The 26076-nt window shown below is 60.2% G+C and overlaps 2 protein-coding genes across 5 annotated transcripts; both read left to right on the top strand.

Moving 5' to 3' along the window:
• The first annotated feature begins 848 nt into the window (after positions 1–848).
• Positions 849–7971, top strand: ENSA (endosulfine alpha). 4 transcript variants are annotated; one of them, XR_012621151.1, is made up of 4 exons: positions 1242–3763; positions 3952–4077; positions 5844–6161; positions 6280–7971. XR_012621151.1 is itself a non-coding variant. In XM_074809190.1 (3 exons), the coding sequence occupies exons 1-3, from the start codon at positions 961–963 to the stop codon at positions 6012–6014; spliced, it is 354 nt and encodes a 117-aa protein (XP_074665291.1). In that variant the 5' UTR covers positions 849–960; the 3' UTR covers positions 6015–7971. The 4 variants fall into 4 exon arrangements, 3 of the variants coding, with proteins under 3 accessions (XP_074665291.1, XP_074665290.1, XP_074665288.1); XM_074809190.1 differs by lacking the exon at positions 1242–3763 and adding an exon at positions 849–1017 and having other exon boundaries at positions 5844–7971; XM_074809189.1 differs by lacking the exon at positions 1242–3763 and adding an exon at positions 1025–1178 and having other exon boundaries at positions 5844–7971.
• Positions 7972–12800: 4829 nt separating this feature from the next.
• MCL1 (MCL1 apoptosis regulator, BCL2 family member) lies at positions 12801–17357 on the top strand. Its single transcript, XM_074809483.1, has 3 exons — positions 12801–13467; positions 15199–15446; positions 15902–17357. Exons 1-3 carry the CDS (start codon positions 12837–12839, stop codon positions 16016–16018), a joined length of 996 nt encoding a protein of 331 aa, XP_074665584.1. The 5' UTR covers positions 12801–12836; the 3' UTR covers positions 16019–17357.
• The last annotated feature ends 8719 nt before the right edge of the window (positions 17358–26076 follow it).

The following is a 26076-nucleotide window of genomic DNA, read 5'->3' on the forward strand; positions in this document are numbered from 1 at the left end:
CAGTCTGGCGTCTGTAGCCGCGGTGGGTCCTGGTGGCCTTTCGAAGGTTTGCGTTTGGGGGGGTGCTGGCAGCGCCCCGCCCGAGCCGAGGGCGTCCTCTGGGTGCCCAGAGGTGCTGGTGGCACTTGTGTCATGAACTTGCTGGTGGTCCGAGCTGCTGCTCCCTGCCTGCCCCCAGCGCGGTGGCTGTGGGCGCGGGGCTGAGTGTCCTTCCCGTCCCCTCCTGCACGGCTGGGGGGGCACCTCGGGCTGCAGGTGGCATCACCGCGGGATTCATTTGTCCCCCCCCACGGGCCTGTCCCCTCCCAGCCCTCCACCTGCCTCGGGTTCCCGAGGGCTGTCCCATCCCCTTCGCATGTGGGTGCTGCCGGGGGGTCCCCAAAACCCGCGGGGGGGGGTGGGGTGGGGGGGGTGGCTCTTCCCCCGCCGTGCCACGGTGGAGGCCGGGGCTCACACGCACCCGGCTGGGGGTGCGCGTCCCGTCCCCGGGCAGGGGGGCAGGAGCCGCGCCAACCCCCCCATTCCGCGGACCGCAGCCCCGGGGGGCTGTGGTGGCCCCGCTGCCTGGCCCCGGGCCACTGGAAGGGGGCGGGGGGGGGAGGAGGAGGGGATGGGGGCGCCCCCGCCCCGTCCCACGCGGCACCTCCCCCGGGCGGGAGGCGGGCCCGGGGGTGCTGTAGTCCCGCCCACGCGGTGCTGCAGCACTTCCCATTGGTCAGCGGCCGCTCCAGAGGGGTGGTCCCTCCCGTCACTCTTCCCGCCTCCCGCTGGCGCTGGTTGGTCAGGTATGATGTCACCGCGGCCACCTCCCTATGCCCATTGGGCAGCGCGCCTGTCCGTCAGGCAGCTGAGGCGTTAGGGGGCGGCGGCGGCCATTTTGGAGGAGAGCGCGGGGCCGGGCGGAGCGGAGGGAGCGCGGGGCGCGGAGGGAGCGCGGAGACCCCCCCTATTCCCCCCGCCATGGCAGCCCCGCTCGGTACCGGCGCCCGCGCGGAGGAGCCTGGGCAGGAGAAACAGGTGGGGAACGCCGGCGCGGGCCCGGCCGGCTCCCATTGGCTCGGCCACACGTCGCTCTTCACAGCCCTGTGCGCTGATTGGTTGTTTCGGTTAGCCGTATGATGAATGCTGGTCTCTCACTGGCTATGGGGCTGGGGGAGGTTGGACTTCCGGCATGGCTGGTAGGATAGCTCGGTCGCGATGGCGGCGTGGGGGGTGCGTGGGGGTTTGTGGGATACTGGGGGTGGGGGGGGGCTGTGGGGTGCGGGGGGGCCCGGCTGCCCTGTCGGCAGCTGAGCGAGGCCCTCCCGGGGCAGGGACATGCCGCGGTGCCGCAGCCCCCCCGGTTCCCCCCTTGGATCGCCGCGGGGCTGAGCGGACGAGCCGCGGCTTGTTGGCTGCGCCGGTGGGGCAGAGCTGGCCTCGGGCACCGGGAGCCAGGCCGGCGGCACCAGCGGGGCCGGGCGATAGTTCCCGGCGGCTCAAGCGGCTACTGCGTCCCCGGGCGTGAGCCGGAGCCCCCCGGGGCAGTCGGGCCCGCTCCGGGGTGCAGGTGGAGCTGCTGCCGGCCACCTTCAGCCGTCCCGCTGCGGCCAGTGCGGCCTCGCTCAGGCATCGCAGCGGGAGAAGCTTTTTCCACTTCCCTGGGGTTAGTTTAGCGCCGGGGGTGGGCGTAGGAAGGAGGCAGATGTGCTGCCTTGCGGGCACTGAGAGAAGGTGGTGGGAGGCTCCACCGTGGGCAGCCCCTGGATCTGCTGGCAGGTGTTAAGGACACCGGCACGGCGTTGGCTCTGCTGGGTGCTGCAGAAGTGGTGCCCACGGGGTGGGTGAGCAGTGGGGTGCAGCAGGGCACCCCCGACAGCGTAGGAGAGACGGGGTGATGGGAGACAGTGGTGTTTGCAGCCGGGCAGGGGGGAAAGAGTTTTAGAGGTGAAGAACTGAGGAGAGCAGGCTGAGGTGAAGGAAGGGCTGTGGGAGGCAAAGGTTTGGTTTCTGCTCCCAAACCCCCCCGCAGCCCATCTGATGTGGGGGCTCGCGGGGTGCCTGGCTCTGGCAGGGCTGAGTGGCGTGCGCTGGCCGTGGCTCTTATTCCTGGAGCTGTCACGGAGGTGGGTAAGAAGAGCCAGGCTCCTTCAGGCCATGTGTGGGTGAAGCCCTGCAGCGTGCAGAAGCTGAAGATCGTGATGAGACTCTCACACCTTCCCCCGCCTTCCCTCCCTGCTTCAATCCCCCGGGGACCCCCGCGGACGGGGGCGTGAGGAGGAGCCTGCGCGGTTGAGGCTCCGAGTGGGATGCTCCAAGCCTGCGCGTCACGTTGCTGCTCCCAGCTCCGCTTGTCCCAGTTTCAGCTGTCGGGAGCTGCCGTTAACTCAGGTTTGCTTTGTCTTTTCGAGACACAGCTGAGGAGCCGTTTCGTGGCAGCCTTTGCACGTGCGCTCTCGCAGCCTCTGCGGGGAGCTGGCCCCCACGGCTGCAGCCACGCTGTGAAGAGCTGCTCCCCCACCTCCACGCCAGTGGAAGATCACGTTGGAAACCTCCTTCGGTGGTGGCAGTGCCTTCCAACCTGGGGGCTCGCGGGCTCCAGCTCTGCTCTTGGCCACCTGGGAGGGAAAGTCGCAGTAGCCGAATGCACCGGAGCACGGGCCGAGCTGCAGCGCCTCGTCCTTGGGGAGCCTGGGACTCCCATCCCACCCGCCTCCACCCCGCGTGATTGCCAGCTGCATCCTGCCAGCTTGCTGGTCCCATCCAAACGCTGAGGGCTTTCCTGCTTCACAGATGGGGCGGAGGCTGGTGGTGGCAGCGTTCTTCCAGCTTATTGCGTGGAGCGTGACGTCTCTGGTGGGCTGGGAGCGGGTCAGGGCCTCAGCGCTGGGGAGCACATACCCGGCATCCGTCGGCGCAGCTGGGCTGGCAGGAGCAGAGCTGCCGCTGCCAAGTCTGCCAGCATCATCCCTGCTGGAAAGGGAACAGCGATGGAAAACACCCCTTGCCAACATCCTGTGAAACAGCGACTCGTGCGGTGGCTTGGCCCCAGGTGGCTGCTGGCAGAGGTGGCCGGCAGTGACGTGTTCCCCTCGGGGCTGGGCTGGTGGCCGGCCAGAACTTGGCCCTGCTGTGGCTGAGGCTCTCCAGGCCCTGCTGGGACCCCGGCGCCTTCCCACCCCCGACGGAAGCTCCTGGCCCCAGGCCTGCAGCCCTCCCTGAGGAGAGGGGCTGGTGGCTGGGGAGCAGATCCCGAGCAGGTCCCTTTGGGTGTCGTTGCTCAGCTGATGCTTCTTCAATAGCTGGGTTGGGGGCTGCCTCAGAGCTCCTGCAGAGCAGCCAGGGGACAACCAGGGCCTGGCACCTCCTGCCACAGTCAGCCCCAGGGTCCCAGGCTTTGAGTGGGCTGGGTGGCTTCCCAGAACACCCTGAAACTCCTGTTGCTGTGAAACAGGTGCTAAAATGCTGCTTTGCTCCCTGTGCCAGTTGTCGTTCCCAGTAAATTGGGTTTGGAGCAGAGGGTTTCTTCCATCTCAGCTGTCCTGCAGTGGGGTGCAGCAAGGCCAACCCCTCCCAGCACCGCAGCGCGCTGTGCTCTGGACTGATGTGTGTCGATGCTGGTCTGACCCATCACTGGTCAGGGGAAGATGCTTGTCCAGCAGAGATCTGCAGTGACATCTTAAGCCCAGTTTGCAAAGGCAAACGTCAGTACGAGCCCCCCTGCAGGGCTCCTGTCTGGGAAAGGCAGGGAGAGGGTCTCTGCCTGTTTCCACAGGTACTGGAGGTAAAAGCTGTTTCTGTCTGGGAAAGTGTTTATAATATTCTCTGAGCACGTCTGGATTTTCCAGGGGATCCACCTGGCTCGGCAAGCCAGGCACCGGGGTTTGGACACGCTGCTGAATATTGTGTTACAGCATCAGGGGTGTGTTCTGTGGGGCTGAAGAGCTTTCCACTCCCCTCTTTGTTTTTCAGGACATGCAGGAGAAGGAAACCGTCACCCCTGAGAGAGCAGAAGAGGCGAAACTGAAGGCCAAATATCCCAACCTAGGCCAGAAGCCTGGAGGCTCTGACTTCCTCATGAAGAGACTGCAGAAAGGGGTATTTATCTCTCAGCCATGGCTGATCCATGTCCTCTCCTCCCTCAATGGCACAGGCAGCCAAGCTCTAACCAGGCCAGAGGAATCACATCAACATTCCCCAGGCCAAAAAGTCTGTTGGACCCATGGGCCAGGCTCCTTCCAGTGCCTGCGCTGGACATGGGCCCAAAGCAGTCAGGGCTGCTGTGGCCAAGCAAGAAGCTTGTGCCTGCTCAGAACCCAAAAGCTGCTGCCTCTTGGGTGGTTTTGCTCTGTGTATTTCCCCCAGAGGTGGATCCCACCCTGGCCCGACACCTGGCATCTAGAAGCAAAACAAGTGCATAAATCCCCCTCCTGCCTGCTGCTGTGCTCCCTGTGTTCACCAGGCCATTGAGGCGTTGCAGGACTGAGTTTTTCTCTCTGGTCTGTACTTTGCCTGGTTTCTGGGCTGGTGCAAAGGGCACCGAGGACGCCAGCGAGTCAGCTGGCTGCATCTCCATGGCCGGCACCAGTGTGAAGAGCCAACCTTCTGACTGTGCTCCCTGGAAGTGTAATTAAATCCCTCTCCCAGAGCCATCTGGGTTGTCCCTGCCGGCTTTCCTCCTTGCGGAGGCTGGTGCAGAAAACACAAATCCCTGCTGAGCTGCTGGCAGCCGGTGGCCGTGTGCCTTCCCCAGCTCTGAACACACGGTGTCTCCGTGTCACGCTGTGCAGGGTTTGGCTCTGTCCTGCCACTTCCCTTTCAGCCTGTATCGAGAGCTGTCCCCTCTGCCTCAGCAGTGCCTGTGCGCTCGCTCCCGCTGTTTACCTGATCACCGGGACTCTTGTTTTAGGTACGAGCTCCTAAAGCAAGCACAGAAAGGAGGGTTGTTTAACAGCTTGGCGCTGGAGCAGGGAAGGGCTTTTTGTCTGGGCTCACTGGGGCCTGACAGCACATTGGGACAGAACTGGGCTCTTCAGAGCTCCCTGTGCCCAGCAAAGCCCCGTCTGTAGCACCAGCACAAGCTCTGCTTTGGTGTTCAGCCCTTCCTACGCCGCTGCAGGGTGTGCAGAGTCCCGTGGTGATGTGTGTGATAGGGGAGTGATGTGCCCTTTACACCCTGGGCGGGTGGTGCTGTGCAGCCGGGAGGTTCCTCCGGCCACGTCTTCGCAGGCGTTTCCCTGCGTCAGTTTGGCTGTTGGGAGCCTGGATGGTCCGGCAAAGGCCTCGGCATCGGCCGGGCTGTGCTCCCTGGGGAGAAAACCCTGCCTTTGTCACACGGGCTCATCTGTTCACCAAACCAGAATAAACTGTCAGCAAACGTCCTCTGCCTGGAGGCGTCTGCTGACCTGGCTGTGCCTGTGTTTGGCTGTCTGGGGGTCTCTGGGCTGGGACTGAATCCCTGTCACGCTGAGTGTGGGGCAGGGGCAGGGCAGGACAAACCTGGGCTTTCCCCAGCAAGTGCCCCGCCAGGCAGCAAAAGTTCAGAGGCTACAAACACCCAGAGGTAGGTCAGAGGGAGAAAATACACCCTGGTGTCTCAGTCAGATGGGCAGCTGCCGTGGGGCAAAGCTGCTTCCAGCTGGGGCAGGTCTGAGTCACTCTGGGGTTTGTGAGTGGGTGCTAAAGGCCTTTTCAATCAGGCTGGGCTCCCTTACTTGGATTTTCCCCTTGTGTGGTGTTTTTGTGACCTGATTTTGAGCAACCCCAGCACCTCAAAGGATCATGTCTGTGGCCAGATGTCTGTATCTGCTATGTCCCCACGCTCCTGCAAATCAAAGTAACCCAAACTCCTCTCCCTCTTCCAGCAAAAATATTTTGATTCTGGTGACTACAACATGGCCAAGGCAAAGATGAAGAACAAGCAGTTGCCAAGCGCGGGGCCAGACAAGAACCTGGTGACAGGAGACCACATCCCCACACCGCAGGACCTCCCGCAGAGAAAATCCTCGCTTGTAACCAGCAAGCTGGCAGGGTAGCCTGCACTCACAGGCTGGGTTTTTTTCCTATTTTCTTTTTTTCTTTTGGCTAAATGGATTGAACTTCACTGTACCATAGGGACAGGAGCACCAGAATCCACATAGTTATTTGAGTATTTACAGCAAACACACACCAAAACTGAGAAGGTGAGCGAGAGGTGTCAGTAGCCCAGGACACACAGGCAGATCTGTTTGGGTGGTTCCTTTTAGCGAGTCGGTTTGCTGCCTTAATTTTCATGCTGTTTGAAACCATCCTCACTTGCAGAGCCACTGAAGCGCTGCCTCCTCGCTGGGAGAGTCGAGCGGCCCCGGGAGAAGCAGGGAAGTGCTCAGAGGAGTTGCTCGCTGTTGGCTGGACACTGGGAAGGAGGGGAGAGCTCGGAGCTGTGGCGTGTGAATGCTTTTCAGGCATCTGGTGTCTGCGGAGGAAGAACCTGTTGGGCATAAAGTGTGATACGTGATCTGGAAGTTTAGTTAAGTGTGTGCATTAGAGCTTCGAAGTGAAGAAATTAGCTGATACGCAAAAAATTACGTGGCTGTGTTGCTGGGCCGAGCTGCCTGGGATCTGTCCCCTGCCTGCACAAAGCAGCTGAGCTCACGGGAGGGACGGTGCATCCAGCAGCTGTGGGAGCGGGGCCGGGCAGTGTCTGAAACGGTCTCGTGGCTTGGAGCCGCGATGAGGCGTTTGCTGTCTGGGGGTAGAGCCCCACCACAGCTGCATCCGAGTCTGGCTGGGATGGGGGGGGCACAGCCTGAGGCTCGCAGCTGCCCCAGGGGGCTTGGGGGCAGTTTCTCCCTCCCTGGCCAGTTTGGCCGGCGGGGCTGTCTGCCTTGGCCAGGGCAGAGCTGGCTCCTCTCCCGGCAGCAGGAGGTGGTGAGCTGAATCCCGGCAGGGCGCTGGGGACAGGCGGGCAGAGCCCTGCCTGGCCGCACGCAGCCCCTGCCTGCTGCCCAGACTTTGGCGCCTGCAGAGCCGGGGCTGGCAGCAGCCGTTGAGGCAGATGGGAGCTGTTGGAGCTGATCTCTGGGGGGAGAGAGGCAGGACTGGGAATAACCCCCCCAGGAGGGAAAAAAAGCACCGGAGATGGACAGCATGGGGATTGGGAAGAGAGGAGCACAGAGGCAAACCTGTGTTGACAGTGTCGGACACCCCAAACTTGGATTTATTTCTTTTTCCTCTCTTTTTTTCCTTCTTGCCTCTTCTTTGCTCCAGGCCTAAAAAACCAAACCAAACCGAAAGGTTGGTGTGATGGCCGCAGCCTGCAGAACGACGTGCGTGCTCAGCGCGTGCACTGTCTGCTCCTCGTGCAGCAGAGGCAAAGCGGCCTCTGTCCTGCGCAGCGCAAGGCCTCGCCGTGCCTCTGCCAGGGCTGTGCTAAGCCTGCCCAGTTTAGGCCCAGATCTGAAGGCGTGTGGGCAAAAGGAAGACAAGTGGATGTCTTTATGTTTGTTTTTTTTTCTTTAGGGATTCCCACCAGGTCAGGAGAAACCAAGGCAGGGAGGCAACGGGCCGTGCTCTGCATGGGCACGGCTTTCCTTACGTGTGTTCTTGGCTGGCTGAGTCGGGCTTTCCTCAGAACCTGTTTCACTTTCTGCTCCCCCCTGCTGCTGGCTGGAGCGAGGAACGGGGAGCGCGGTGTTGCTTCCCGGGAGGGTGTTTGCCAGGGGTGTGCTCGGCTGCCTTGGGCGGCTCGGAGCAGGCCGGCCGCGGCTCTGGAGCTCGGCGCTGGCCCTGTGGCCACAGAGGCCAGTTTTCTGTTTGTGGAGTGGGCAGGGAGCGTAGCGGGGGGGCGGGGGCTGCCCCGGCAGCCACAGGTCGGTGTGTCGGTCTCCGTCGCCGTTCCAGACCCTGTGTGAGTGCTGGCAGTGCCTGTGCAACCTCCTTGAATGTTCTGCTGTCCCAGCCATGTTGTAAATAGATATGAATCATATATATAAAAATATATATAATTTTTTACATGTTCATCTCTCCTCACTTCTAGAGTGCTATGCTTGCTTTTTATTTTATTTTATTTTTTTTAAAAAAAGAGGAAATATAGTGAAGCGTGCAGCGGGGCGTTGCAGCTTGGGGGCTGACCCTGGGGCAGAGGGAGGGGACGGCTCTTGAACCACATCTTTCCCCGGTTTTCCGGAAATGCCAGTCATACTTGCGCAGAGGCGGGGGGAAGTGACTGTGACGACAGGATGAGAAGCAGCGAGAGCAATTCTGTATAAGGGTAGTAACTGTGGAGCAGAGTTACTTCCGTTCTGCCCCCGGAGCCGGGCGGGCGGGGGGTGATGATGCTGCCAGCCCCACTCTCACCCCTCACAGGACGGGGTGCAGCAGGAGCTGCTCTGGATCTCAGAGCCATCCACGTTCTTACCCTCTGCCCCTCATAAAATGCTACCACAAGGATAAGGCTGGTAGTGGTGGGAGGCTTGAAGCCCCCGGGGCTGTTGGGGTGAGCCAGCAGGAGGAAATGCACAGTCAGCACCAACTGTGGGGGTGTGGGGGCACTTGTGCAGCCTGAGCAGGGCCCTCGCGGTGCGGCCGGGGGGTGGGACGGGAGCACAGGGAGGGCTTGGGCGCCCCAGGCCCACGTGGGGTTTCGCTGTGGCAGGCGAGGCAGGTGTGGCCGTGCTCCTGCACCCCGGGGGTGGGGATGGAGTGGGAGAGGGCATGTGGAGAGACCCCGACGGGCCTCAGCGAAATTGCTGGAAGTCCCTGCCCTTTCTTCCTCCTCCTCCTCCTCCTCCTTCAGGGCTCGTTTCAGCTACTGCCGTGCAACACCTCCCCCGCCCCGGATATGGAGCGGCGCAGTGCCCTTCTCTGGGGGCTGTGCGGGGGCTGTCCCCCCGCAGTGGAGCCGTGGGGCATATGTGGGGCTCATCCCCAGCTCTGGGGTGAAGGGGGGCCTGACCCAGCAGTGGGGTTGTGGGGTTTGCATGGGGCTGTCCCCCAGCAGCAGGGCTACGGGCTGGGGGGGGGGGGGGCAACCCCTGGCAGTGGGGCTGGGGGGGGTGTGTGGGGCTGTCCCCTGTGGGGGGGGTGTGGGGCTGAACCCAAGCCGTGGGGCCATGGGTGGATGTGCTGGGCCATGGGGTCTCCATGGGGCCATCCCCCCGCGATGGGGCCGTGGGGTACACACAGGGCTCTGGGGTGTGTTGGGGGGGTGGGGTGTATGGGGGCCATGGGGTGTATTGGATCTGTGTGGGCTGGGGCAGGGGGGGACTTGGGGTCCATCCCATTGTGCAGCCACAGGGGCGAAGGGCCAAGCGGGGCCAGGAGCCACCTTGGCTCACAGCTGAGAGACTTGGGGGGGGGAGGGGGGGCAGAGGCAGAGGTGGGTTTTATCCTCCTCCCTTCAAGACAAATCCCTGCCCCCCCTCCATGCCATAGGACAGGGGCTCCTGGTGCCCTCCCCAGGGCTCAGGGCTGCCCCACAGTGACATCCTCTCGCCCCACCCCACTGTGCCCCCTCTGTCCCCACTGGCAGCCATCCTGGAGGCTTTAACTCTGGGATTTTCAGCCTTCACGTCACACCTGTCCTTAACTCCAGGATTTTCAGCCTTGACATCACGCCTTTCCCTTCTAAAGTTTAACAGCCCAGCTGATGATGTCACCAGCGTGGGCCGCTGTTCAAATGAACCTACTGACCCTCCCTGGGGCTGCCCGAAGCTTCTGTGCTGCATCTTGCCCCCCCCCACCCCCACAACTGGCCATTTCGCAGCCCCTCGAGCCCACCCCACAGCGGGGCCAGGGCCGGGTGTTTGCACAGGGACGTGCTGTTCCAGCCTGGTGCCAAGTATGTGCTGGTGTTTGTTTGTGCTTTAAGCTTGGCACTGCTGGGGAAATATGTGCCGGGCGCTGCCCCAAGCTGCCGGAGCAAGTCAAGCTTGCCTCTGTTATTGCTCCCGGTGCCAAGAATTCACTTCCCGACAAGGATGCATTCCTTGGGGCCACGGGAAGGATTTTGAAGGGGCTGGGTTTTTGTCTTGCTGGACCCCAGTGCAACCCAGTTGTGCTCTCGCCCTGGTTTGTGGGGGTGGCAGCTGGGAAAGGAGCCGCCAAGGGGTAAAGGGGCGCCTGGGGTGGATGCACGTCTCTGTTTCTTGCAAGATCTGGTGCAAGAGCACTTCGGGTCACTCGGGACGGGGCTGTGCCCTGTGCTCACCACAGCTTCCTCCTTTGCTGTTCCCAACGGTGCGTGGTGATGCTCAGGATGGTGACAGAGGCTTGGGTTTGCTGCACTTTCTGTCCCAAAAACGCTGACCAGAGAGGGGCTTCCTCGTGGTGGCAGTTCCCCACGTCCTCACTGCGTCCCTGGAGCGGAAAGACCTGTGTGAGGAGCTGTGCTGGCATTTTACCCCCGCATCTGGCATTTTATCCCATCTGGGGTTCCCCCTGTCCCCCCAGATCCCAAGGTGCCAGGGCCGCCTGCCCTTGGGGCCCTGCTGTCAGGGTGGGCAGGAGTTTCCTGGGTCCCTTTCGCAGGGCTGTTGGGGTTCAGCAGTGAGCCCGCCTGCCTGTGCCAGGAGAGGGGACCAGAACCTCCCCCTCCCGCTGCGGCCCTGGCCCGGTGTCTTGCTCACAGAATCACAGAATCATTCAGGTTGGAAAAGCCCCTCGGGATCAGCGAGTCCAACCCTCAGCCCGACTCTACAAAGTTCTCCCCTACCCCACATCCCCCCACAGCTCATCCAAACGGCCCTTAAACACACCCAGGGGTGGGGACTCCACCCCCTCCCTGGGCAGCCTATTCCAGTCTCTGACCATCTCAGTTCTGTCTCACATCTCAGTTCTCTGACGTTGGGGCTCCTCGGCCGGGTGCCTCGGGCTGAGCTGCCTTCCCAGGTGGGGGCCGGGGCTCCGCTGCCGCAGGGTATTTTGGTGGCCTTTGGGCCCAGTGGGCACGACGAGGCCCCAGCACGCGTCCCTGGCGTTGCCAGCCTGGCCACCTGTGTGCCATCGGGTGTGGTTTCTGGGGGCCCCAAACCCCAATTTCCCGTGTCCTGGGTCTGGTTAGGCACAAAAAGGCCCCGAGGCTGGAGCAGGTTGAGCTGCGCTGGTGCGTGGCTCCACTGGCGAGCTCTGCAGGGGGGCACCTGCCTTCGCCCCCCAACACCTCTCTCCATCCTGACCCTTCCCAGAGGTGGGGATGGAGCAGAGCTGGGACACAACCCCACAAACCTGCTCCCCTTCCTCATCGCCCCGGAGCAAAGCCGCGGTGTTTGCCTCTCTGGGGAGTGTCTGATCCATCAGCATTTGCACAGATCCCCATGGCTTCTTCCCCAGCCAAGCTCTGCCCAAAACAGGGTAGATTTTGAGGGCATCAGGCTCAGCCCCAGGGGGTGAAGGAGGAGCCTGTGGCCAGGGAAGACCAGAATTGAGAGCCGGTGCCCCAATGATGCCGAGGCTGGCCAAAGTGCCCCTGGGGTGTCCCAGGTGGTGGGTGATGACAGAGCTGGTGGGTGCAAGGAGGTTTTGAGTAATGGGAGAGATGTGAGGCAACCCACTGATGACTGGAAGAAACAGGGAAGTTCCCTGTGAACATCCAGCTAAGCGAGCCAGGGTCAGAGAGGGCTTTAACCAGACCCAGGTAAAATGCCAAGTGGGTGGGAAGTGACATAGAATCATAGAATAGTTTTGGGTTGGAAGGGAACATTAAAACTCATCTAGTCCAACCCCCTGCCATGGGCAGGGACACCTTCACCCTCATCAGGTTGCTCAGAGCCCCGTCCAACCTGACCTCGAATGTCTCCAGGGATGGGGCATCTACCACCTTTCTGGGAAACCTGTGTTGGTGTCTCATCACTCTCAGCATAAAAAATTTTTTCTTTATATCTAGTCTGAATCTCTCCCTTCAGTTTAAAACCATTATCCCTTGTCCTATTGCAACAGGCCCTACTAAAATGTCTGTCCCCGTCTTTCTTACAAACCCCCTTTCAGGCTGCTCTAAGGTCTCCCCGGAGTCTTCTCCTCTCCAGGCTGAACAACCCAACTCTCAGCCTGTCCTCACAGCAGAGGTGTTCCTGCCCTCGCATCATTTTTGTGGCCTCCTCTGGACCCGCTCCAACAGGTCCATGTCTTTCGTGTGCTGAGGGCCCCAGAGCTGGACGTGCTACTCCAGGGGGTCTCACCAGAGCACATCATACCCCCCCACTCCCAAGCAGCCCTTTCGGTGTGCACCAGCGAGGGTGTCCTGGCTCCCCACGTGTGCCAGGGCTTCAGTCCCGCTGGCTGCACGCTCGTGGCCTTGCCGGGGGACGCTTTGTGTTGCAAGAAACAGAGAGGGCAGGGGCTGAGGCAAGGGAGGAACGTGTGGCCCCTCAGAGAACGGTGCAGGCTGTGAGCACTGTGTGCCCCGTGCTGGGGGGGCAGCGGCACGGTGGGGGCTGGTGGTGCTGGGGGGGGGGGGGGTGGTGGGGTGTGTGTACCTGCACGGGGGGGCCCTGCACTGCTGAGGGGCTGTTGCACGGGACTAAGAACGGCCGGGGCCCGGCAGCACCGAGGGGCGCGGGGGGGGGGGGGGGTGGGTAACACGGCGCGGGGCCTGTCACAGGGTCTGGGGCCGCAGCAAGGCCCAGACAAGGCCGGACGGGGGGTGGGGGGGACGCTCTTCTGCAGAAGCGACGACTCTTTTCCCGTTTTTCACCCCAAAAAGCCACGGCTAGCCGAGGCGTGGCCCCCTCCCCCCCCGGCGCCGTCCCCTCAGGGAGCGGAAGCGGAACCGGCGCGCCGCGCCCCGCCCCCGCCGCGCCCCGCGCTCGCGTCACCGCTCTCATATAAGCGGCGGCGACGCGCACACCCGCGCAGCTCGCCGTCCGTGCGCATTGGGCGCCATGTTCGCCGTGAAGCGGAACGCCGTTATCGGCTTCAATCTCTACTGCGGCGGCGGCCCGGCCCTGGCGCCCGCCTCGCCGGGGGGGGGCCCGGCCCCGCCGCCCGCCGCCGCCGCTCCCGCCGCCGCCGCTCCCGCCGCCGCCGCCGCTGAGGTACCGCGGGCGCTGATTGGCTCCGCGGGGGCCTGGGCCGCCGCCGGGCGCCCCGAGGCCCCCCGCGCGCTGATTGGTCCGGCCGCGGCCCCCCGCGCGCTGATTGGCTGCGGCGCGGCCCCCCGCGCGACGCTGCCCCCCGCGGCGCGGCCCGGCGCGCTCTGGAGCCCCGAGGAGGAGCTGGACGGCTGCGAGCCCGAGGCCGAGCGCGGCCCGGCGGGGGACTCGCTGCCCGGCACGCCGCCCGGGCCGCCCGCGCCGCCCGATGGGCTGCGGCAGGACTCGCTGGAGCTCATCAGCCGCTACCTGCGGGAGGCGGCGGGCGAGGCCGAGCCCGGCGCCAAGAAGCTCTTCCCGGGGCTGCTGGGCGGGCCCGGCCGGCCGGGCGGCTCGGGCGATGCCGTGATGGAGAAGGCGCTGGAAACGCTGCGGAGGGTCGGCGACGGCGTCATGCAGAAGCACGAGCTCGCCTTCCAGGGTGGGTGCGGGAGCGCCGGGGCGGGGTGTGGGGTGGGGGCACCGCGGGAGGCCACGAGGGCGGCTGGAACCCGCTTCCCCCCCTTCGGAGGCGGGTGCGGGGTCCCGGGGGCTCGGGGGTTGCCCCTCGGAGAGGGGGGCACGGGGGTGGCTGCCCCTGTGGCTGCTCCCTGCGGGCCGCAGGCGGGGACTGGGAGAGGCCTGGGCCGGAGCAAGGCCTCTGCGCCTCCCCCACCCAGTCCCGCAGCGGGGGGGGCGCCTGAGCGCTCGGTCGGGTCATTTCCCGCATGGAATGTGACCCTGGTTTCGAGAGAGTTAAAACAGCTGAGAAGTGATTAAAAACGAAACTGAACTTTGTTCGATGGGGAGGTGGAAGAACCGCTTGTAGCGTGCGCAGGGGAGATAATCTAGTTACAGATTAGCCCCAGTTCCTCCTTGCGGCCTGCCTGGCACAGCATGACTGTATGCAAATAATCCCGAGTGTCCAAAAGATTAGTTAGCTCAGGAGTTTAAACTCCTCACACCCTTGACTCGGGTGGAACGGGGTTTCTGGGGGAGTAATTCTCCCGAACAATGTGCTCGGGTTATAGTTATTTTAATGTATTTCACCCACTTCTGATGAGTCCTAGAGTAGCCATAGAAACTTGAACCCCAGTGCCTGGGCTTGGATGAGCTGGTGTGTTTGCTGCGGAGTGACCTGGGAATGGACTGGAAGGGAGAACTAACTATTTTGACCTGGTTTTGTGTAACTCGGAAACGAGCTGTTTTGGGGCCAGCCTGAGACTTTGGGGTGGTGGGGCTGAGCTCCCGGCCTCGGGGCTTGTGCTGGGGCTGCTTTCAGCATGTCACACCGCGTCTGATCCCAGATCAGGGTGGTACCTGGCACAGGAGGGTGGTGTCTGCATTTCCTCCTGAGGTGTGTGGTGAAACGCCTTCTTTCTTGCAGGAGAATGTTCCAGCTTTTTGTGTTTGCTTTTGTTCATTGTTTTTTTTTTTTTTTTTAACGCAAAGGGTTTTGGTTTCTTCCTCCTGTCAACTGTGCTGATGCAAAAGACTGTGGGTTCATTTACCCTGGCGAAATTCATGGATGTGCTCATTGAATGAGCCACACTTGGGAGGAATGTTCAGACCAGTGTGAGCTGGCGTTGGTGTCTGAGGCTTCTGTAGGAACGGTTATCTTCGTGTGTGCAGAAAAGGAACTGGCTTCATGAAGGCTTCCTGTTAGTTTGAGCAACAACAAGCAATGCCTTTCAGTTTCATAAAGGCTTGTCTTGTTTGCTTATTCATGAGGGGGGCACTGCAGGTCAAACCGGGGAATCCTGTTGTTCCAGTGACTAAAACCACATTAATAAAAAGGCGACACATCTGCCCGGCCATCAGGGCCTGTCCTTCGTTTCGGCTCAAGGGGCAGGGCTCGTGCCAGGCTGCAAACTGACTTCTGTGCTGTGGTTCTGACGTGGTGGGGCTTTAAAGCCCTGTGAGAATGGGGAGTGTGATGTGCACAGGGACGGTGGCTGTGCCTGAGGCGGGGATGAAGGAACTAGAAATGGGTTATGGGGTGTTTTATGTCTGGCCCAGGCGAGTGTGAGCAGCATAGCCCTCTGCAGACGCAGGCAGGTACTTGGCAGTGACTCTTGTAGCTTTTGGACCTAGAATGTGGGGGCTGCATCTTCTCACTGGTGGCCTTGCAGTGTCATGTGTGTGCTTGCCTCTAAACCAGCATCTCTTGCAGGAATGCTTCGGAAGCTGGAAATCCAGAAAGAGGAAGATCTGCAATCAGTGTGTGAAGTGGCTGCCCACGTGTTCAGTGATGGAGTAACAAACTGGGGTAGAGTGGTGACGCTCATCTCGTTTGGTGCCTTTGTTGCGAAACACCTGAAGAGCATAAACCAGGAGAAGTGCATCAGCTCGCTGGCAGGGATCATCACGGACGCACTCGTCTCATCGAAGCGCGAGTGGCTAATGAGCCAAGGAGGCTGGGTGAGTCACTGCCTGTCCCGAACACTGCGAGCTTTTCAGAGCAATCCAGTATTTTCCTTTTTCTATGACCTGCTGCCTGACAGCCACGTGTGTCAGCAAAGCACAGAGATGACTCACTGCTCCAGTTAAAACCGCAGTCTGAAACATCTTGATGGAATTCTGGTGTTTCAGGAGCTCCTTACACCGAGCTGCCTGAAGCAGTATTGACCTAGAAACGTGCCCCTGCCCAGCGCGGAGAGGGCAGCATTCCCAAAGCCGAGTCAGTCCTGGGTGTGCTGAGCTTCAAGCTGGTCCACAGCTGGGGCAGCTGTGGCCATCATGAGTCGGGGGAGCGTGCTTGGGGGATGTGCTGGGCAGGCTGTACCCCTGCCCGCTCTCCAGGGAAAAAGGCTTTCCATGCCTTCTGCCAAAGAAGGGTGGCTGGAGAGGAAATTACTTTCCCTTCTTTCTCCTAGGAGGGCTTTGTGGACTTCTTTCGAGTCGAGGACCTGGAAGGCAGCATCAGAAATGTACTGATGGCGTTTGCAGGTGTGGCTGGACTGGGAGCGAGCTTGGCCTACATGATCCGGTGAGCCGGGGTGTGCTGCAGAGGGACAAAACTCTGGGTGGACTGGCTCTGTCTGGGGCTGGCGAGCTCATCGCTTCTTCCTGTGAGTACTTATGAAGCTGGACTTGAGTGACAAGGAGAATATCTAGGCATTCCCTGAGCAATCCTTTCCTAAGGCGGAAGGTGTGATCCAGTCAGATTGTGGGTACCGATGAGCATTTATTGCTTTGGGACAGAAAGTGGAAGAATTGATATTCTGCTTCCTTCAAGAGGATGATGACAGAAGGCTCGAGTGGACTGCTTCAGTTTTATCCCAGAGGGAACCGATCTGCTTAGCAGCAAGCCAGCGAGCACCAGCAGCTCTTGTCTGGACTGAAGCCTCCTGGGCTTGGCACAGCAGCTGCGCGTGGAGCAGATGTTTCAGGGTTGTGGTTGTGTGTTTCTGGAAATAACATCTGCTGCTGCTGCTGTCCTGCCTAAACTTGTGGCTTTCTGTTGGAGCAGAAGCATCGAACGCTGGGGGTTGTGTGAGCCTGTGCCTGCCCCAGGTGTGCTGGCGAGGGGCCTTCGGCCGCTGCTGGCTCTGCACGCATCCACCCTCCACAAGTGGCAGAGCTGTGCCAGCAGCCGAGACGTGCACCCTGCTGCCAGAACACAGGCTGCTGGAGCCCAGCCTGGCCCCTTCCCTCCCGGCAGGGCTTCAGCCAGGTCACTGGGCAGCTGGAGGAGCTTCCAGGGTGGGGAGAGGTGGGGCTGGGTGCGGTAACCACAGCCAGCTGCAGCGCAGCCGCATCGGCCTGGCTGGCTGATCGCGGCTACACGGATGCGACTCACCACACGTAGGCAACTTAAAAATAGGGAGTGCATTTGTAAGTATGTAAAACCCCACATGGGGTGGGGAGGCTGTAGAGAACATGTAAATATCTATAAATCTGTAGAATATGTACAGTTTTACAGAGCTAAAGATACAAAAAGGAGGAATTCTGAATGTGGTAGAACTGCTTATGGGTGCACTGTACTTCATTCCTCATGTGAAGTAGCATTTTTGTGGCAAAGCCTTCTCCTGCCTTGACTCCGAGCACGCCTTTCTCTGATGTACTTGAGCAACGTTGCCAGGGAGTGTAACAAGGATCAGTGGCCTGTTGGACTCTCATTGTGCCCGTGGCTTGCTGGCAACAGTTGATGTTTCTGTTTGTTTTAATCTTTTTGGTTATTCTAGCCCTTCTGGCCGGTGGGGAGCTGTGGAAGTTTGTACCAGTTACTTCCTTGTCTTCCTTTCATTTTGAACCTCTAAGCCATGAGTCGAACGAAGCTGATGTTTGAATGTAAATGTTCTGGAGCAGAATAAAACTCGTCAGCTTGGATCTGCAGCTTGTGCACATCCGTTGGTGCCGGCCCTGGGCTCAGTCCCTGGTCCCCAGCTGGTAGCATTGCTGCTTGGTGGGCTCGCAGGGCTCGTCCACCTCGTGTCCTCCCACCAGGGACAGGCTGGTCCTTGGGGAGCTCTGTGGGACCGGGCTCTGCGCAGCGAGGAACATCCTCGTCCGTGCTGCCTGACCTGCAGCCCTGCGATGCCCCGTGAAACCCAAGTGGAGAGCTGAAAGATGGTGCTATTGTCAGGCCTGCTTGTTTGCTGAACAAGCACTTAGTTTTGTTAATAAATTTTTTTTATTCTCAATCCTCTAATATAAAACTTGCCATTTCCTGTAACGAGGTGCTGACGTGCTAAATGCTCTGCTGGTGTGGGCCTGTTTGCACGGATGCTGTCTGTGGGGCACCCCACAGCCTCTTGCTTATTAGAAAGCCTCTGTGGGCTGTGGAAAACTGCTCTGGGTGTCCTCTGTCACCCCCTGGGGCTCCCCGGAGCTGCCCTGTGCTGAGACGCTCTTCTCCTTCACCGTGTACGTGGGTGGGGAAAGTCCATGAGGCGCCTTGAGCTCAGTGCCTGCACCCGGAGGTGCGCTGCGGCGCTCTGGGTGCCTGCGCCCTCTGCATCAGCCCCGAGGAGGGGGCGCTCTTCCTGGAGCCTGGGGGTGAGCCCTACTCCTCTCCCGAGGGCGGGGACACACCGTGGGGCGTCTCACCTAGCGTTAGGCTTGTCCCTCCTCTGCCTGGGCAGAGCGAGCTGGCGTTGTGGCTGCCAAAGAGGCCTCTCTTTAGGGGGACCCTGCTCCCCCAGACCCCTCCCTGCCCTGTGGCCCTTGAGTTTCGATTCCGGCAGGTTGGGGACGGAGGAAGCGCACGACTTTCCCCGGGGGTCTGCGCGGGCAGTGGTTTGAACGGCTTCCCCCTGCCAGGACCAACCTTGGCTGGAAAATTCCCCCTCCTGGGGGGCAAAGCGCTTCCCTACCCCAAAAACTGCTGGTGGCTCCGGCCTCGTGGGCTGTCAAACCCTACTGCAGCTGGGGGGGGGCGGCAGCTCCCTGCAGTGCTGGAGAGCCCCTTGCTGCCGAAAACAAGCTGGTGGCTCAGCCCTGCTCTGCAGATACTGCAAATTTTTTTTTTTTTTTCCTGTGGATTTTTTGTGGCTGTTTTATTTTTTTTAATGCTGTCTCTTTGCAGGCTATTTTGGGCCTGTTCATTCCCCCGGGGTGCAGCGGGGGCCCTCATGCAAAGCTGGGCCTTTGCCATGGAAATATGCAAAGGTGCTGGCGGGCTCGGAGGGGCTCGGGGCTGCTGGTGCTTCCTGGAAGCCGCAGCGCTTTGATAAGGCCTGGCTCAGCGCCGATAAACCGGGGGCTTCCTCTTCCGCTCCAGCCAGGGCTTTTCGCAGAAGCTGCCTTTGACTTCTCTGAACCTTTCGTGTAAATAAGAGGGTGTGGGGGGGGGGGACTTAAAGCAGCCGCTGTGTCTGATGGTGTCTGGGGGAGCTTAGGGGTGTATTCAGCACCTGGCCTGGCTGGTTTGGGGTCCTCCCCTTCACGCGGGACCCCTGGGAAGGAGGGGGGGGGGGGCTGTCTCGCCATCAGCCGGGCTTCTGGGTGCTGCCCCGGGGTGGGGGAAGTGTCGGAGGAACAGCACCCCCCCTCCTGCCACCCCTGCACCAAACGGGGCTGAGCCAGGATCTGGCCCTGCTGCCTCTGCGGGGGAGGGCCTCTGAAAGCTCGTCACTTGGGGGGGGGGGCACATGCAAATGCAGAAAATCCCCTGCCTGTGCAAAAAAAACCCCAATTCTTGCCCATTTCTGGCTCGCTGGCCACAATTGTGCCTTGGGGGCCAGGATATTTCATGTTATTTCTTGTGAGAGGAGCCTGGCCTGCTTTTGCCCCAAATGTGGCCTTTTCCTTCCCTGTCTTGCTGGCACGGTGCTTCCCCCCATAACCTGCCCTGGGGGGGGACACCCCCCCCACCCCCCCCCCCCCCAATCTGTGGTGCAGGGAGCTGCAGCCCCCTCCCAGAACTGGTGTCTTTGGGGGGCGGGGGGGGCAGTGCAGAGCGGGGTCCATGAGGGGTCCCTGGGAGTTGACTCGGGGGCCTGGGCAGGGACAGGACCCCCCCTCAGAGGCTTTGGGGGAGAGGGGCTTCCTAGCCCCCCCGCCCCGCCGTTATCAGGGTGGCCACAGCTGGGTGCTGGGACCGCCCCTTCCCCCCTCCCCGGGCGTGGGGGCGGGTGACTCATTTGGGCTGAGATGACAAGTATTTGGTTGTCGGTTTCGCCAGGCGGGGGGGGGGGATGGGGGGTGTCACTGCACTCCTGTAACGAGCCGGTCGGGCCTCAGCCCCCTCCGGCTCCCGGGGAAGGGGATGCGGCGGGGCAGGCCGGGGCTCCCGACCCCCCCCGCTGCCCCCACCCCCGCGGGCGCCTCTCGGGGTGCCGGGGCCGGCTGTGGGGGTGTTGGGGGGCACCCTTGGGCCCCGGCCCGCCCCCCAAAGCTCTGCCTGGCAACAAGGGCCGGTAATAGCCTGCGGGGAAGTCACGTGGGCCCCTTCCAGGAACCCGGGCGGCCGGTGGCCCATCCCCCGCCCAGGCCCTGGGGTGACACCGGGCTGGTACCGGACACCCCCCCCCCGCCTTCCCCAGCTCCCAAGCCTGGCCCTGGGCAGGAGGGTGCCCTGATGAAGGCCTCACTCCTCCTCCTCCTCCCGCCCGGCTGCCTCAGTCCCCCCCGCGGGGGGGTTGTGGGGGGTGGCGGGTGGTTGTATTGGGGTGTGGGGGTGTCAAAAGGGTGAGTGTGGGGTACAGGGGTGTTGGTGGGGCTTTGGGGTGCAGGATACGGGGGTTGTAAGGCGTGGGGGGGGGGTGGAGGGCAGGGGGGGTGTACGGGCGGTTACAGGGTTTATGAGGTGGGGGGGCCCTTACACCTGTACCTGCCCTGACTGGGGGGGGCAGGGCTGGAGTGTGTGTGCGTGGGGCTGGCCCAGCTGCGGGGCGTGGGGCGAGCGGGGCTGGCGGGGCCTTGTGTGGCACCAGCGTGGAGCTGCTGGGGGGCTGCTGGGGGGCTGTGGCCACCGACCTGCCCGGGCAGGAGCCAGTGGTGACTCAGGCAGGAATGTGCTGGCAGGACGCGGTGTTCTGGCAGCGCCCATGCCCAGGGCCCGCGCCCAGCCCTGCATCTGGCACCCAGCGCCCAGAACAGCCCTGCCCCACAGCCCGCTGGCGCGGGGGGTGCCCTGTGGGGTGCCCAGGCAGTGTAGGGAACAGGCAGGAGCAGCACAGCCCCTGATGGGGACGTGTGTTACATGTGGCCTGTCCCCCCACGTCCCTGTGGGACACCAGATTAATTTGCCCCACGTGGCTGTTGTCCCCCCAGAGGTGTCCTGTGGGCCAGGGATGGCTGCGAGGTCCTGGGGGCTACGAGCCAGGGGGGCAGTGGTGGGCTGTGGGTGCAGCAGATGCAGAGCCAGGCCTGGCCCAGCACCACACGGTTGGGGTACGTGTTCCTGCAACTCATGTCTGCTGGGGGGGGAGGAAACTGAGGGATGGGGCACTGGAGACCCTGACACCCTGCCCGCCCCCCCCCAGCCCCTTAACGAGCTCCAGGGCGCAGGGAGTGCTTGGTGCTGGTTGGTGTTGGTTTTCAGGTGGTGCTGAGGGACTTCTTGGGGGTGAGGCAGTGGGTGTCCCATGCCTGGGTGCCCTCCGGCGTGTTTGAGAGGACTGTGTGGTCGTGGGGACTGCAGCGAGGACAGGGCGGGATGAGGGCGTGGGGCACCCCATGGCCAGAGAACAGTGGAGCTGGGGACATGGGGGGACCCGATGGTTAGGGATGGATGGGGATGGGGGACACAGGAGGGACCCCATGGCCAGGGATCCGTGCTGAGAGGGGGCACAGGGCACCCCCAGAGCCAGGCACCTGTGGGACAGGGGACACGGGGCACTCCACAGCCAGGCCTTGAGGGCTCGGGGGCTCCAGGCGGTGATGAACCCATGGCAGAGCTGGAGGGGTGGCACAGGGCTGGGGGCTGCATTCATCTGCTCCGGCGCACCCAGCCCCAAGCCTTGCACCCTGCACCCAGCTGCACAATCCCCCGAGCAGCCTGCGCCCAGCCTGGGTGTCTGCAAAGCCTGGGAAAAGCCCTGGAAGACAGAAAGTCCCTCCCAGGGCCACAGCAAAGCCCCACATGAGCCCTGTGGCCTCTCAAAGGCAGCAGGGACCCTGGCAAAGACCAGCGAAAGCCCCGGGGTGCTCTGGAGGGAAGAAGCACCTTGTGGGCACTGGGAAGGCCTGGGAAAAGCCCTTGAGACAGTCTGGAAGGCAGAAGAGCCCCGCTCGGGCCTCAGAACAGCCCAGCAAAAGCCGTCAGCGACTCTGGAAGGCAGCGTGGCCCCTCGCGGGCTGTGGCAAAGCCCAGGAAAAGACATCAGCCACTGGAGAGGAGTAGGGTCCTACCTGGGCCTTGGCAAAGCTGGCAGAAGCCCTGGGGCATGCTGGAGAGAAGCAGGGCTCCTTGTGTGCCTCGGCAAACCTGGCAGAAGCTGTCAGACGCTCTGGAGGGCAGAAGGAGCCCCACATGGGCATCAGCAAAGCCTGGCAGGAGCTGTCGGAGATTCTGGAAGGCAGCGGGGCCTCTCATGGGCTTCAGCAGCGCTCGGCAAAAGCCATAGGGAGCATCTTTCGTGATGCCTCCTGAGACCTTCCTTGGGTACCACAGCCCTCTTTCATCCCTGTAGTGCACTTCAGACCCCTCTTGCTCACTCGGACCATTCCTAACGCTGCCTTTGAGGCCCAGGACACACATTTTGTCCTCTACACAATCTAGGATTTCTCTCTTTGGTCCCCTCTTTGCCATTTAGGGTACCTCCATTTGGCGTCTGCCCCCCTGATGACATCTGTACTTCGTTGAAATCAGAATTCCTCATTGTTGTCTCTGAGGCTTCTTCGGTCTCTCTGCTCCCCCCAAGACCCCTCCGCTCCCTTTGTGGAGACATCCCCAGTGCCCCAGAGCCCTGTTTTAGCTTGGGAGGGCATTTTCACCCCTTCTTCCCTCCGAACCCTTCCCGAGTCCGTATCTGTTAACCAAGTTGGTCTTTTTGTCCTCTCATCCATTTGGCGTGACTCCATCTGGCCCCCTGAGGGTATCTGTGCTTCATTAAATTCCTTTTGACTTCCTCATTGAGTCCCCAGAACTTCTTGGGTCTCTCTGGCCTCCTCAGGACCTCTCTAATCCCTGTGATGATGTTTCCTGGTCTGTCAGAACCTTTTCCAAAGCCATCTTCGTGCTCCAGAGCAGTCTTTTTGTTTCTCTGGCTTATGGGATGTTTTTGTTCAGACCCTGGTACCCCAAAGATAGCTCTAGTCAGCTTAGATCTCCTCCTGGGGTTTTCAGAGAAGGTGAGAGCCGCCTTTTACCTTCATAGTCCTCCTAAGAGATGCATTTCTTGGATTTCCATGCTTTTTGGGGGGTTTTCTATCCATTGGGCCTTGTCTCTTTCTGTTAAGGGAGTTAGAGAGATCATCGAGGCGTCTCGGTGACTCAGAGTCATTGGGGATTTAGAGTAAATAATTCACTTCGCAACCAGAGATATGGTTGAGAAGGGATTTGTGTGGGATCTAGTGGTTCAGGCCTATCCAGAATGTAGCTCTGCTAGAAGTTAGGAAATAAGTCTGGTGTTGCTGGAAATTAATTGTAACTGCATAGTGTTTGGTTTCCTCAGTAGGAAACTAAAGCACATAATTTCTGCTAATAATGTTGCTATTAATGAACTCCTTTCCCACGTGGGTTCGAATGATCTTAAGCTATTTTTATTTATTTAAATAGAAGTTTGTGTTTGTCCCAGTGAAATGAAGTTTAACTGCTGGCCCGGTGACAGGGCTGGTGTGATGGAGCGGGGTAGCCAAGAGCAGGGTCCTGGTCTCCGCTGGAGCAGAACGTCCGCCGCCGCTCCCCTGCCCGCCCCGATCCTGGGGGGGCTGCGGGGCTGCTTGGGGGGGTGCTGGGCTCCCGAGGCCGCTGTGGCGCTGAGCTGTGTTCAGAGGGGCAGAGGCGTCTGTCTGAGGTGGGAGCTTCAGGGGGAGTCAAGGTTGAGTAGTGTCTGTAGTAGAAAAGTACCTTTTCTGTGCACCGCTTGTTCTTGGAGCAGTGACTGTATGTGGGGGGCTCAGTGTTGCAAGGTGCTTTAATATTCTGCATTCTTGTTTTTTTTTTTTTTTTTAATTTTTGGTGCATTGTGGTTTTTTGGCATTTCTGAGTTTACTATAGAAGGAACCTTGTTTTTTCCACTGGTTCTGTTGGATATTGTTAAAGTTGTTGACATTGCCTTTTCCTCTAGGACTGATGGTAAGATCATCTCGCAGGGGTTAGAGTGAGCATCTGTCCCCGGAGCTTCAGCATTTCTGATGAAAGCAGCAGGCACATTGCCCGGAGGGGTTTTCAGAGCATGGGACAGCTCATTGCCTTTCCTGCTCACCCATGAGGTACCACATTGTCCCCAGAGCCTTTGCGGCCCGCAGCAGGCCCTTTTCAGGCTCCAAATGTCTGAAATTCACTTCGTGAGTGGCCTGTGGCAGAGCCCAGAGCCTGTGGGATGTCAGAGGACTGGAGGTACCTGCAGGAGGCAAGGCACGGCTTGGAAGAGCAGCACCTGAGGGGCAGCTGACACAGGGGGTCCAGGGGTGCACATACAGGGTGAGGAGCTGTCGGGAAGGAGGGGGGTTTCAGAAGAAGAGAAGGGGTTTCTAAAGTTTGGGATCAAGAGATGGTTGGGAGAGGGAAGCGGGTTCATCAGTTGTCCTCAGGTTGGTTTGCAGTTGGATTCAGCTGTCGATGAGGCCGGTTCTGTTTGAGTCGCTCTGCAGCCAATACCAGGTACAACGAAGTCCCAAAGAAGTGCAGTGTCAGCCATCGGGGCCTCTACGTCCCCGTGCACGGGGCTGACTGTCGGATGGGTGAAGGAGGTGCTGAAGTATGAGCTCTGGTGGTGGCAGAGCCACAGTGGATGACGGGCTGCTTGGAGTTGAGTGGTAATGGAGGGGATAGGGTGGTTTAAGGCTGTTTTAATAGGGACATATCATGGCTTAGGGGTGAGCATAGAAAACTGTCAGAACTGTGACTCAGAGACACCAAGGGCCAGAGAGGCAGGAGGACCGGCCATACAAAGCAGGCCACGGGGTACCCATTGCTCATTTGGTATGTGAGATGTGCAGTAAAATACATTGTCAGAACTCTGAGGTCTCTGCTTCCTTGTGCCTTTTAGTCACCACATTCTCTGACTTAATTTTCACGTCCATCCCTTCACCGTCCATCCCGATGTCATGGTCACTGCTCCTTAGAGGCACCGACGAGGCGCTCACGTCCGTCACAGGTTTCTGGCACAGTCTTCCCTGGAGTTTCTCAGAGGAGAGTGTGTGTATTATCCCTGCTCATTACATCCTCTCTCCAGGGGTCTTTTGTTTATCATCACAGTCCCTGGGCACACCATCCTTCTCTGTTATCCCAGTTTTGCTTTTTTTCCTTCACTCTCCAGTGAGGCTTGCTTCAGTATCAGTCATGGCAGTTACGCTCTTTGTCCTTGTTTATCTGTTGTGTTTTCAGCACCGGTTTCTGTAGCCATAAGGTGTCCTTTCGAGATCTTTGAGTCGCCACGTCATGCCATCATGGTTTTTCCCATTGGCCAACCACTTCTGTAATTGCATAAGGGGCTTCACAGAATCCCAGAATCATCTGGGTTGGAAAAGCCCTTGAAGCTCCTCCAGCCCAACCATGAACCTCACCCTGACCGTTCCCAACTCCACCAGATCCCTCAGCGCTGGGTCAACGCGACTCTTCAACCCCTCCAGGGATGGGGACTCCACCACCTCCCTGGGCAGCCCATTCCAATGCCTGACTACCTGTTCTGGAAAGAAATACTTCCTAATATCTAGTCTAAAATTACCTAGCTTCGTAGGTAATTGGGCTTGGGTGCCTTGGGGCACTTTCACAGCAGGCCTCTCATCCGTGGGGCTTCATCTGTTGGGTGGTCTTGGTTGCCACAGTCAGAGCTCTTGCAACAGAAGGGAAGAACTGAACCTCAGGCTGAAAGCAGAGTAAGAATCTAAAAGGCAGAAGGAAAATCAATGTCCCAAGAATGAAAAATTCAGAAGAGGATGGAGAAAACAGTAATAAAGCTTCCCCTCAGTAGAGTACCTGAACACATTACAGGCTCTTTTCCTTCCTTCCAAACTTACAAATTCCTCATAGGAAGTCAGGCTGTGTCAAAAATTAGAATAAGCTTTTCTTCTTCTTTTTTTTTTTTTTGTCCTTCTGTGCTGGCACTGTGTGTCCTCCTGCAAGGCTCTTGGAGCTGTGGAGGAACTCCCTGCAGCACATGTTGTTTCTTGGGAAGTTGGTAACTTCAAGGACTTGGCTTCTTTAGAAGATGAGCTTCAAGTTCAGGGGTTACACCAGTGCTTTTGTGTTTTGAGTCCGTCTGTCCCAAGGCCAGTGGGACATGCTCAAATGATAAATCAGATACAGGCAAAGACCGTGGGGCAGGCTTGGTCTGTGCTTCACTCTTACATGTTTCAGGGCAGCCCTGCTGAAATGTGGTTCCTACCAGAAGTTGCATGGTCCACAGCGTCCCATAACTAGTCCTGTGCCTGTTGCAACCCATCCAACCTGATCCATGTCAGGGGCAAGCAGCAGAAACAAGCCTGTTTTTTTCCC

This window comes from Strix aluco, chromosome 30 (genome assembly GCF_031877795.1).
Source record: "Strix aluco isolate bStrAlu1 chromosome 30, bStrAlu1.hap1, whole genome shotgun sequence".
Taxonomy (NCBI): Eukaryota; Metazoa; Chordata; class Aves; order Strigiformes; family Strigidae; genus Strix; species Strix aluco.

Coding starts and splice junctions, on each gene's coding strand:
- ENSA (XM_074809187.1), top strand. CDS start 3,584: ATGTGTGTCGATGCTGGTCTGACCCATCACTGGTCAGGGGAAGATGCT. Junction 3,764..3,951: donor TGTTTCCACAGGTACTGGAG/GTAAAAGCTGTT, acceptor TTTGTTTTTCAG/GACATGCAGGAGAAGGAAAC. Junction 4,078..5,843: donor TGAAGAGACTGCAGAAAGGG/GTATTTATCTCT, acceptor TCCCTCTTCCAG/CAAAAATATTTTGATTCTGG.
- MCL1 (XM_074809483.1), top strand. CDS start 12,837: ATGTTCGCCGTGAAGCGGAACGCCGTTATCGGCTTCAATCTCTACTGC. Junction 13,468..15,198: donor GCACGAGCTCGCCTTCCAGG/GTGGGTGCGGGA, acceptor CATCTCTTGCAG/GAATGCTTCGGAAGCTGGAA. Junction 15,447..15,901: donor TAATGAGCCAAGGAGGCTGG/GTGAGTCACTGC, acceptor TCTTTCTCCTAG/GAGGGCTTTGTGGACTTCTT.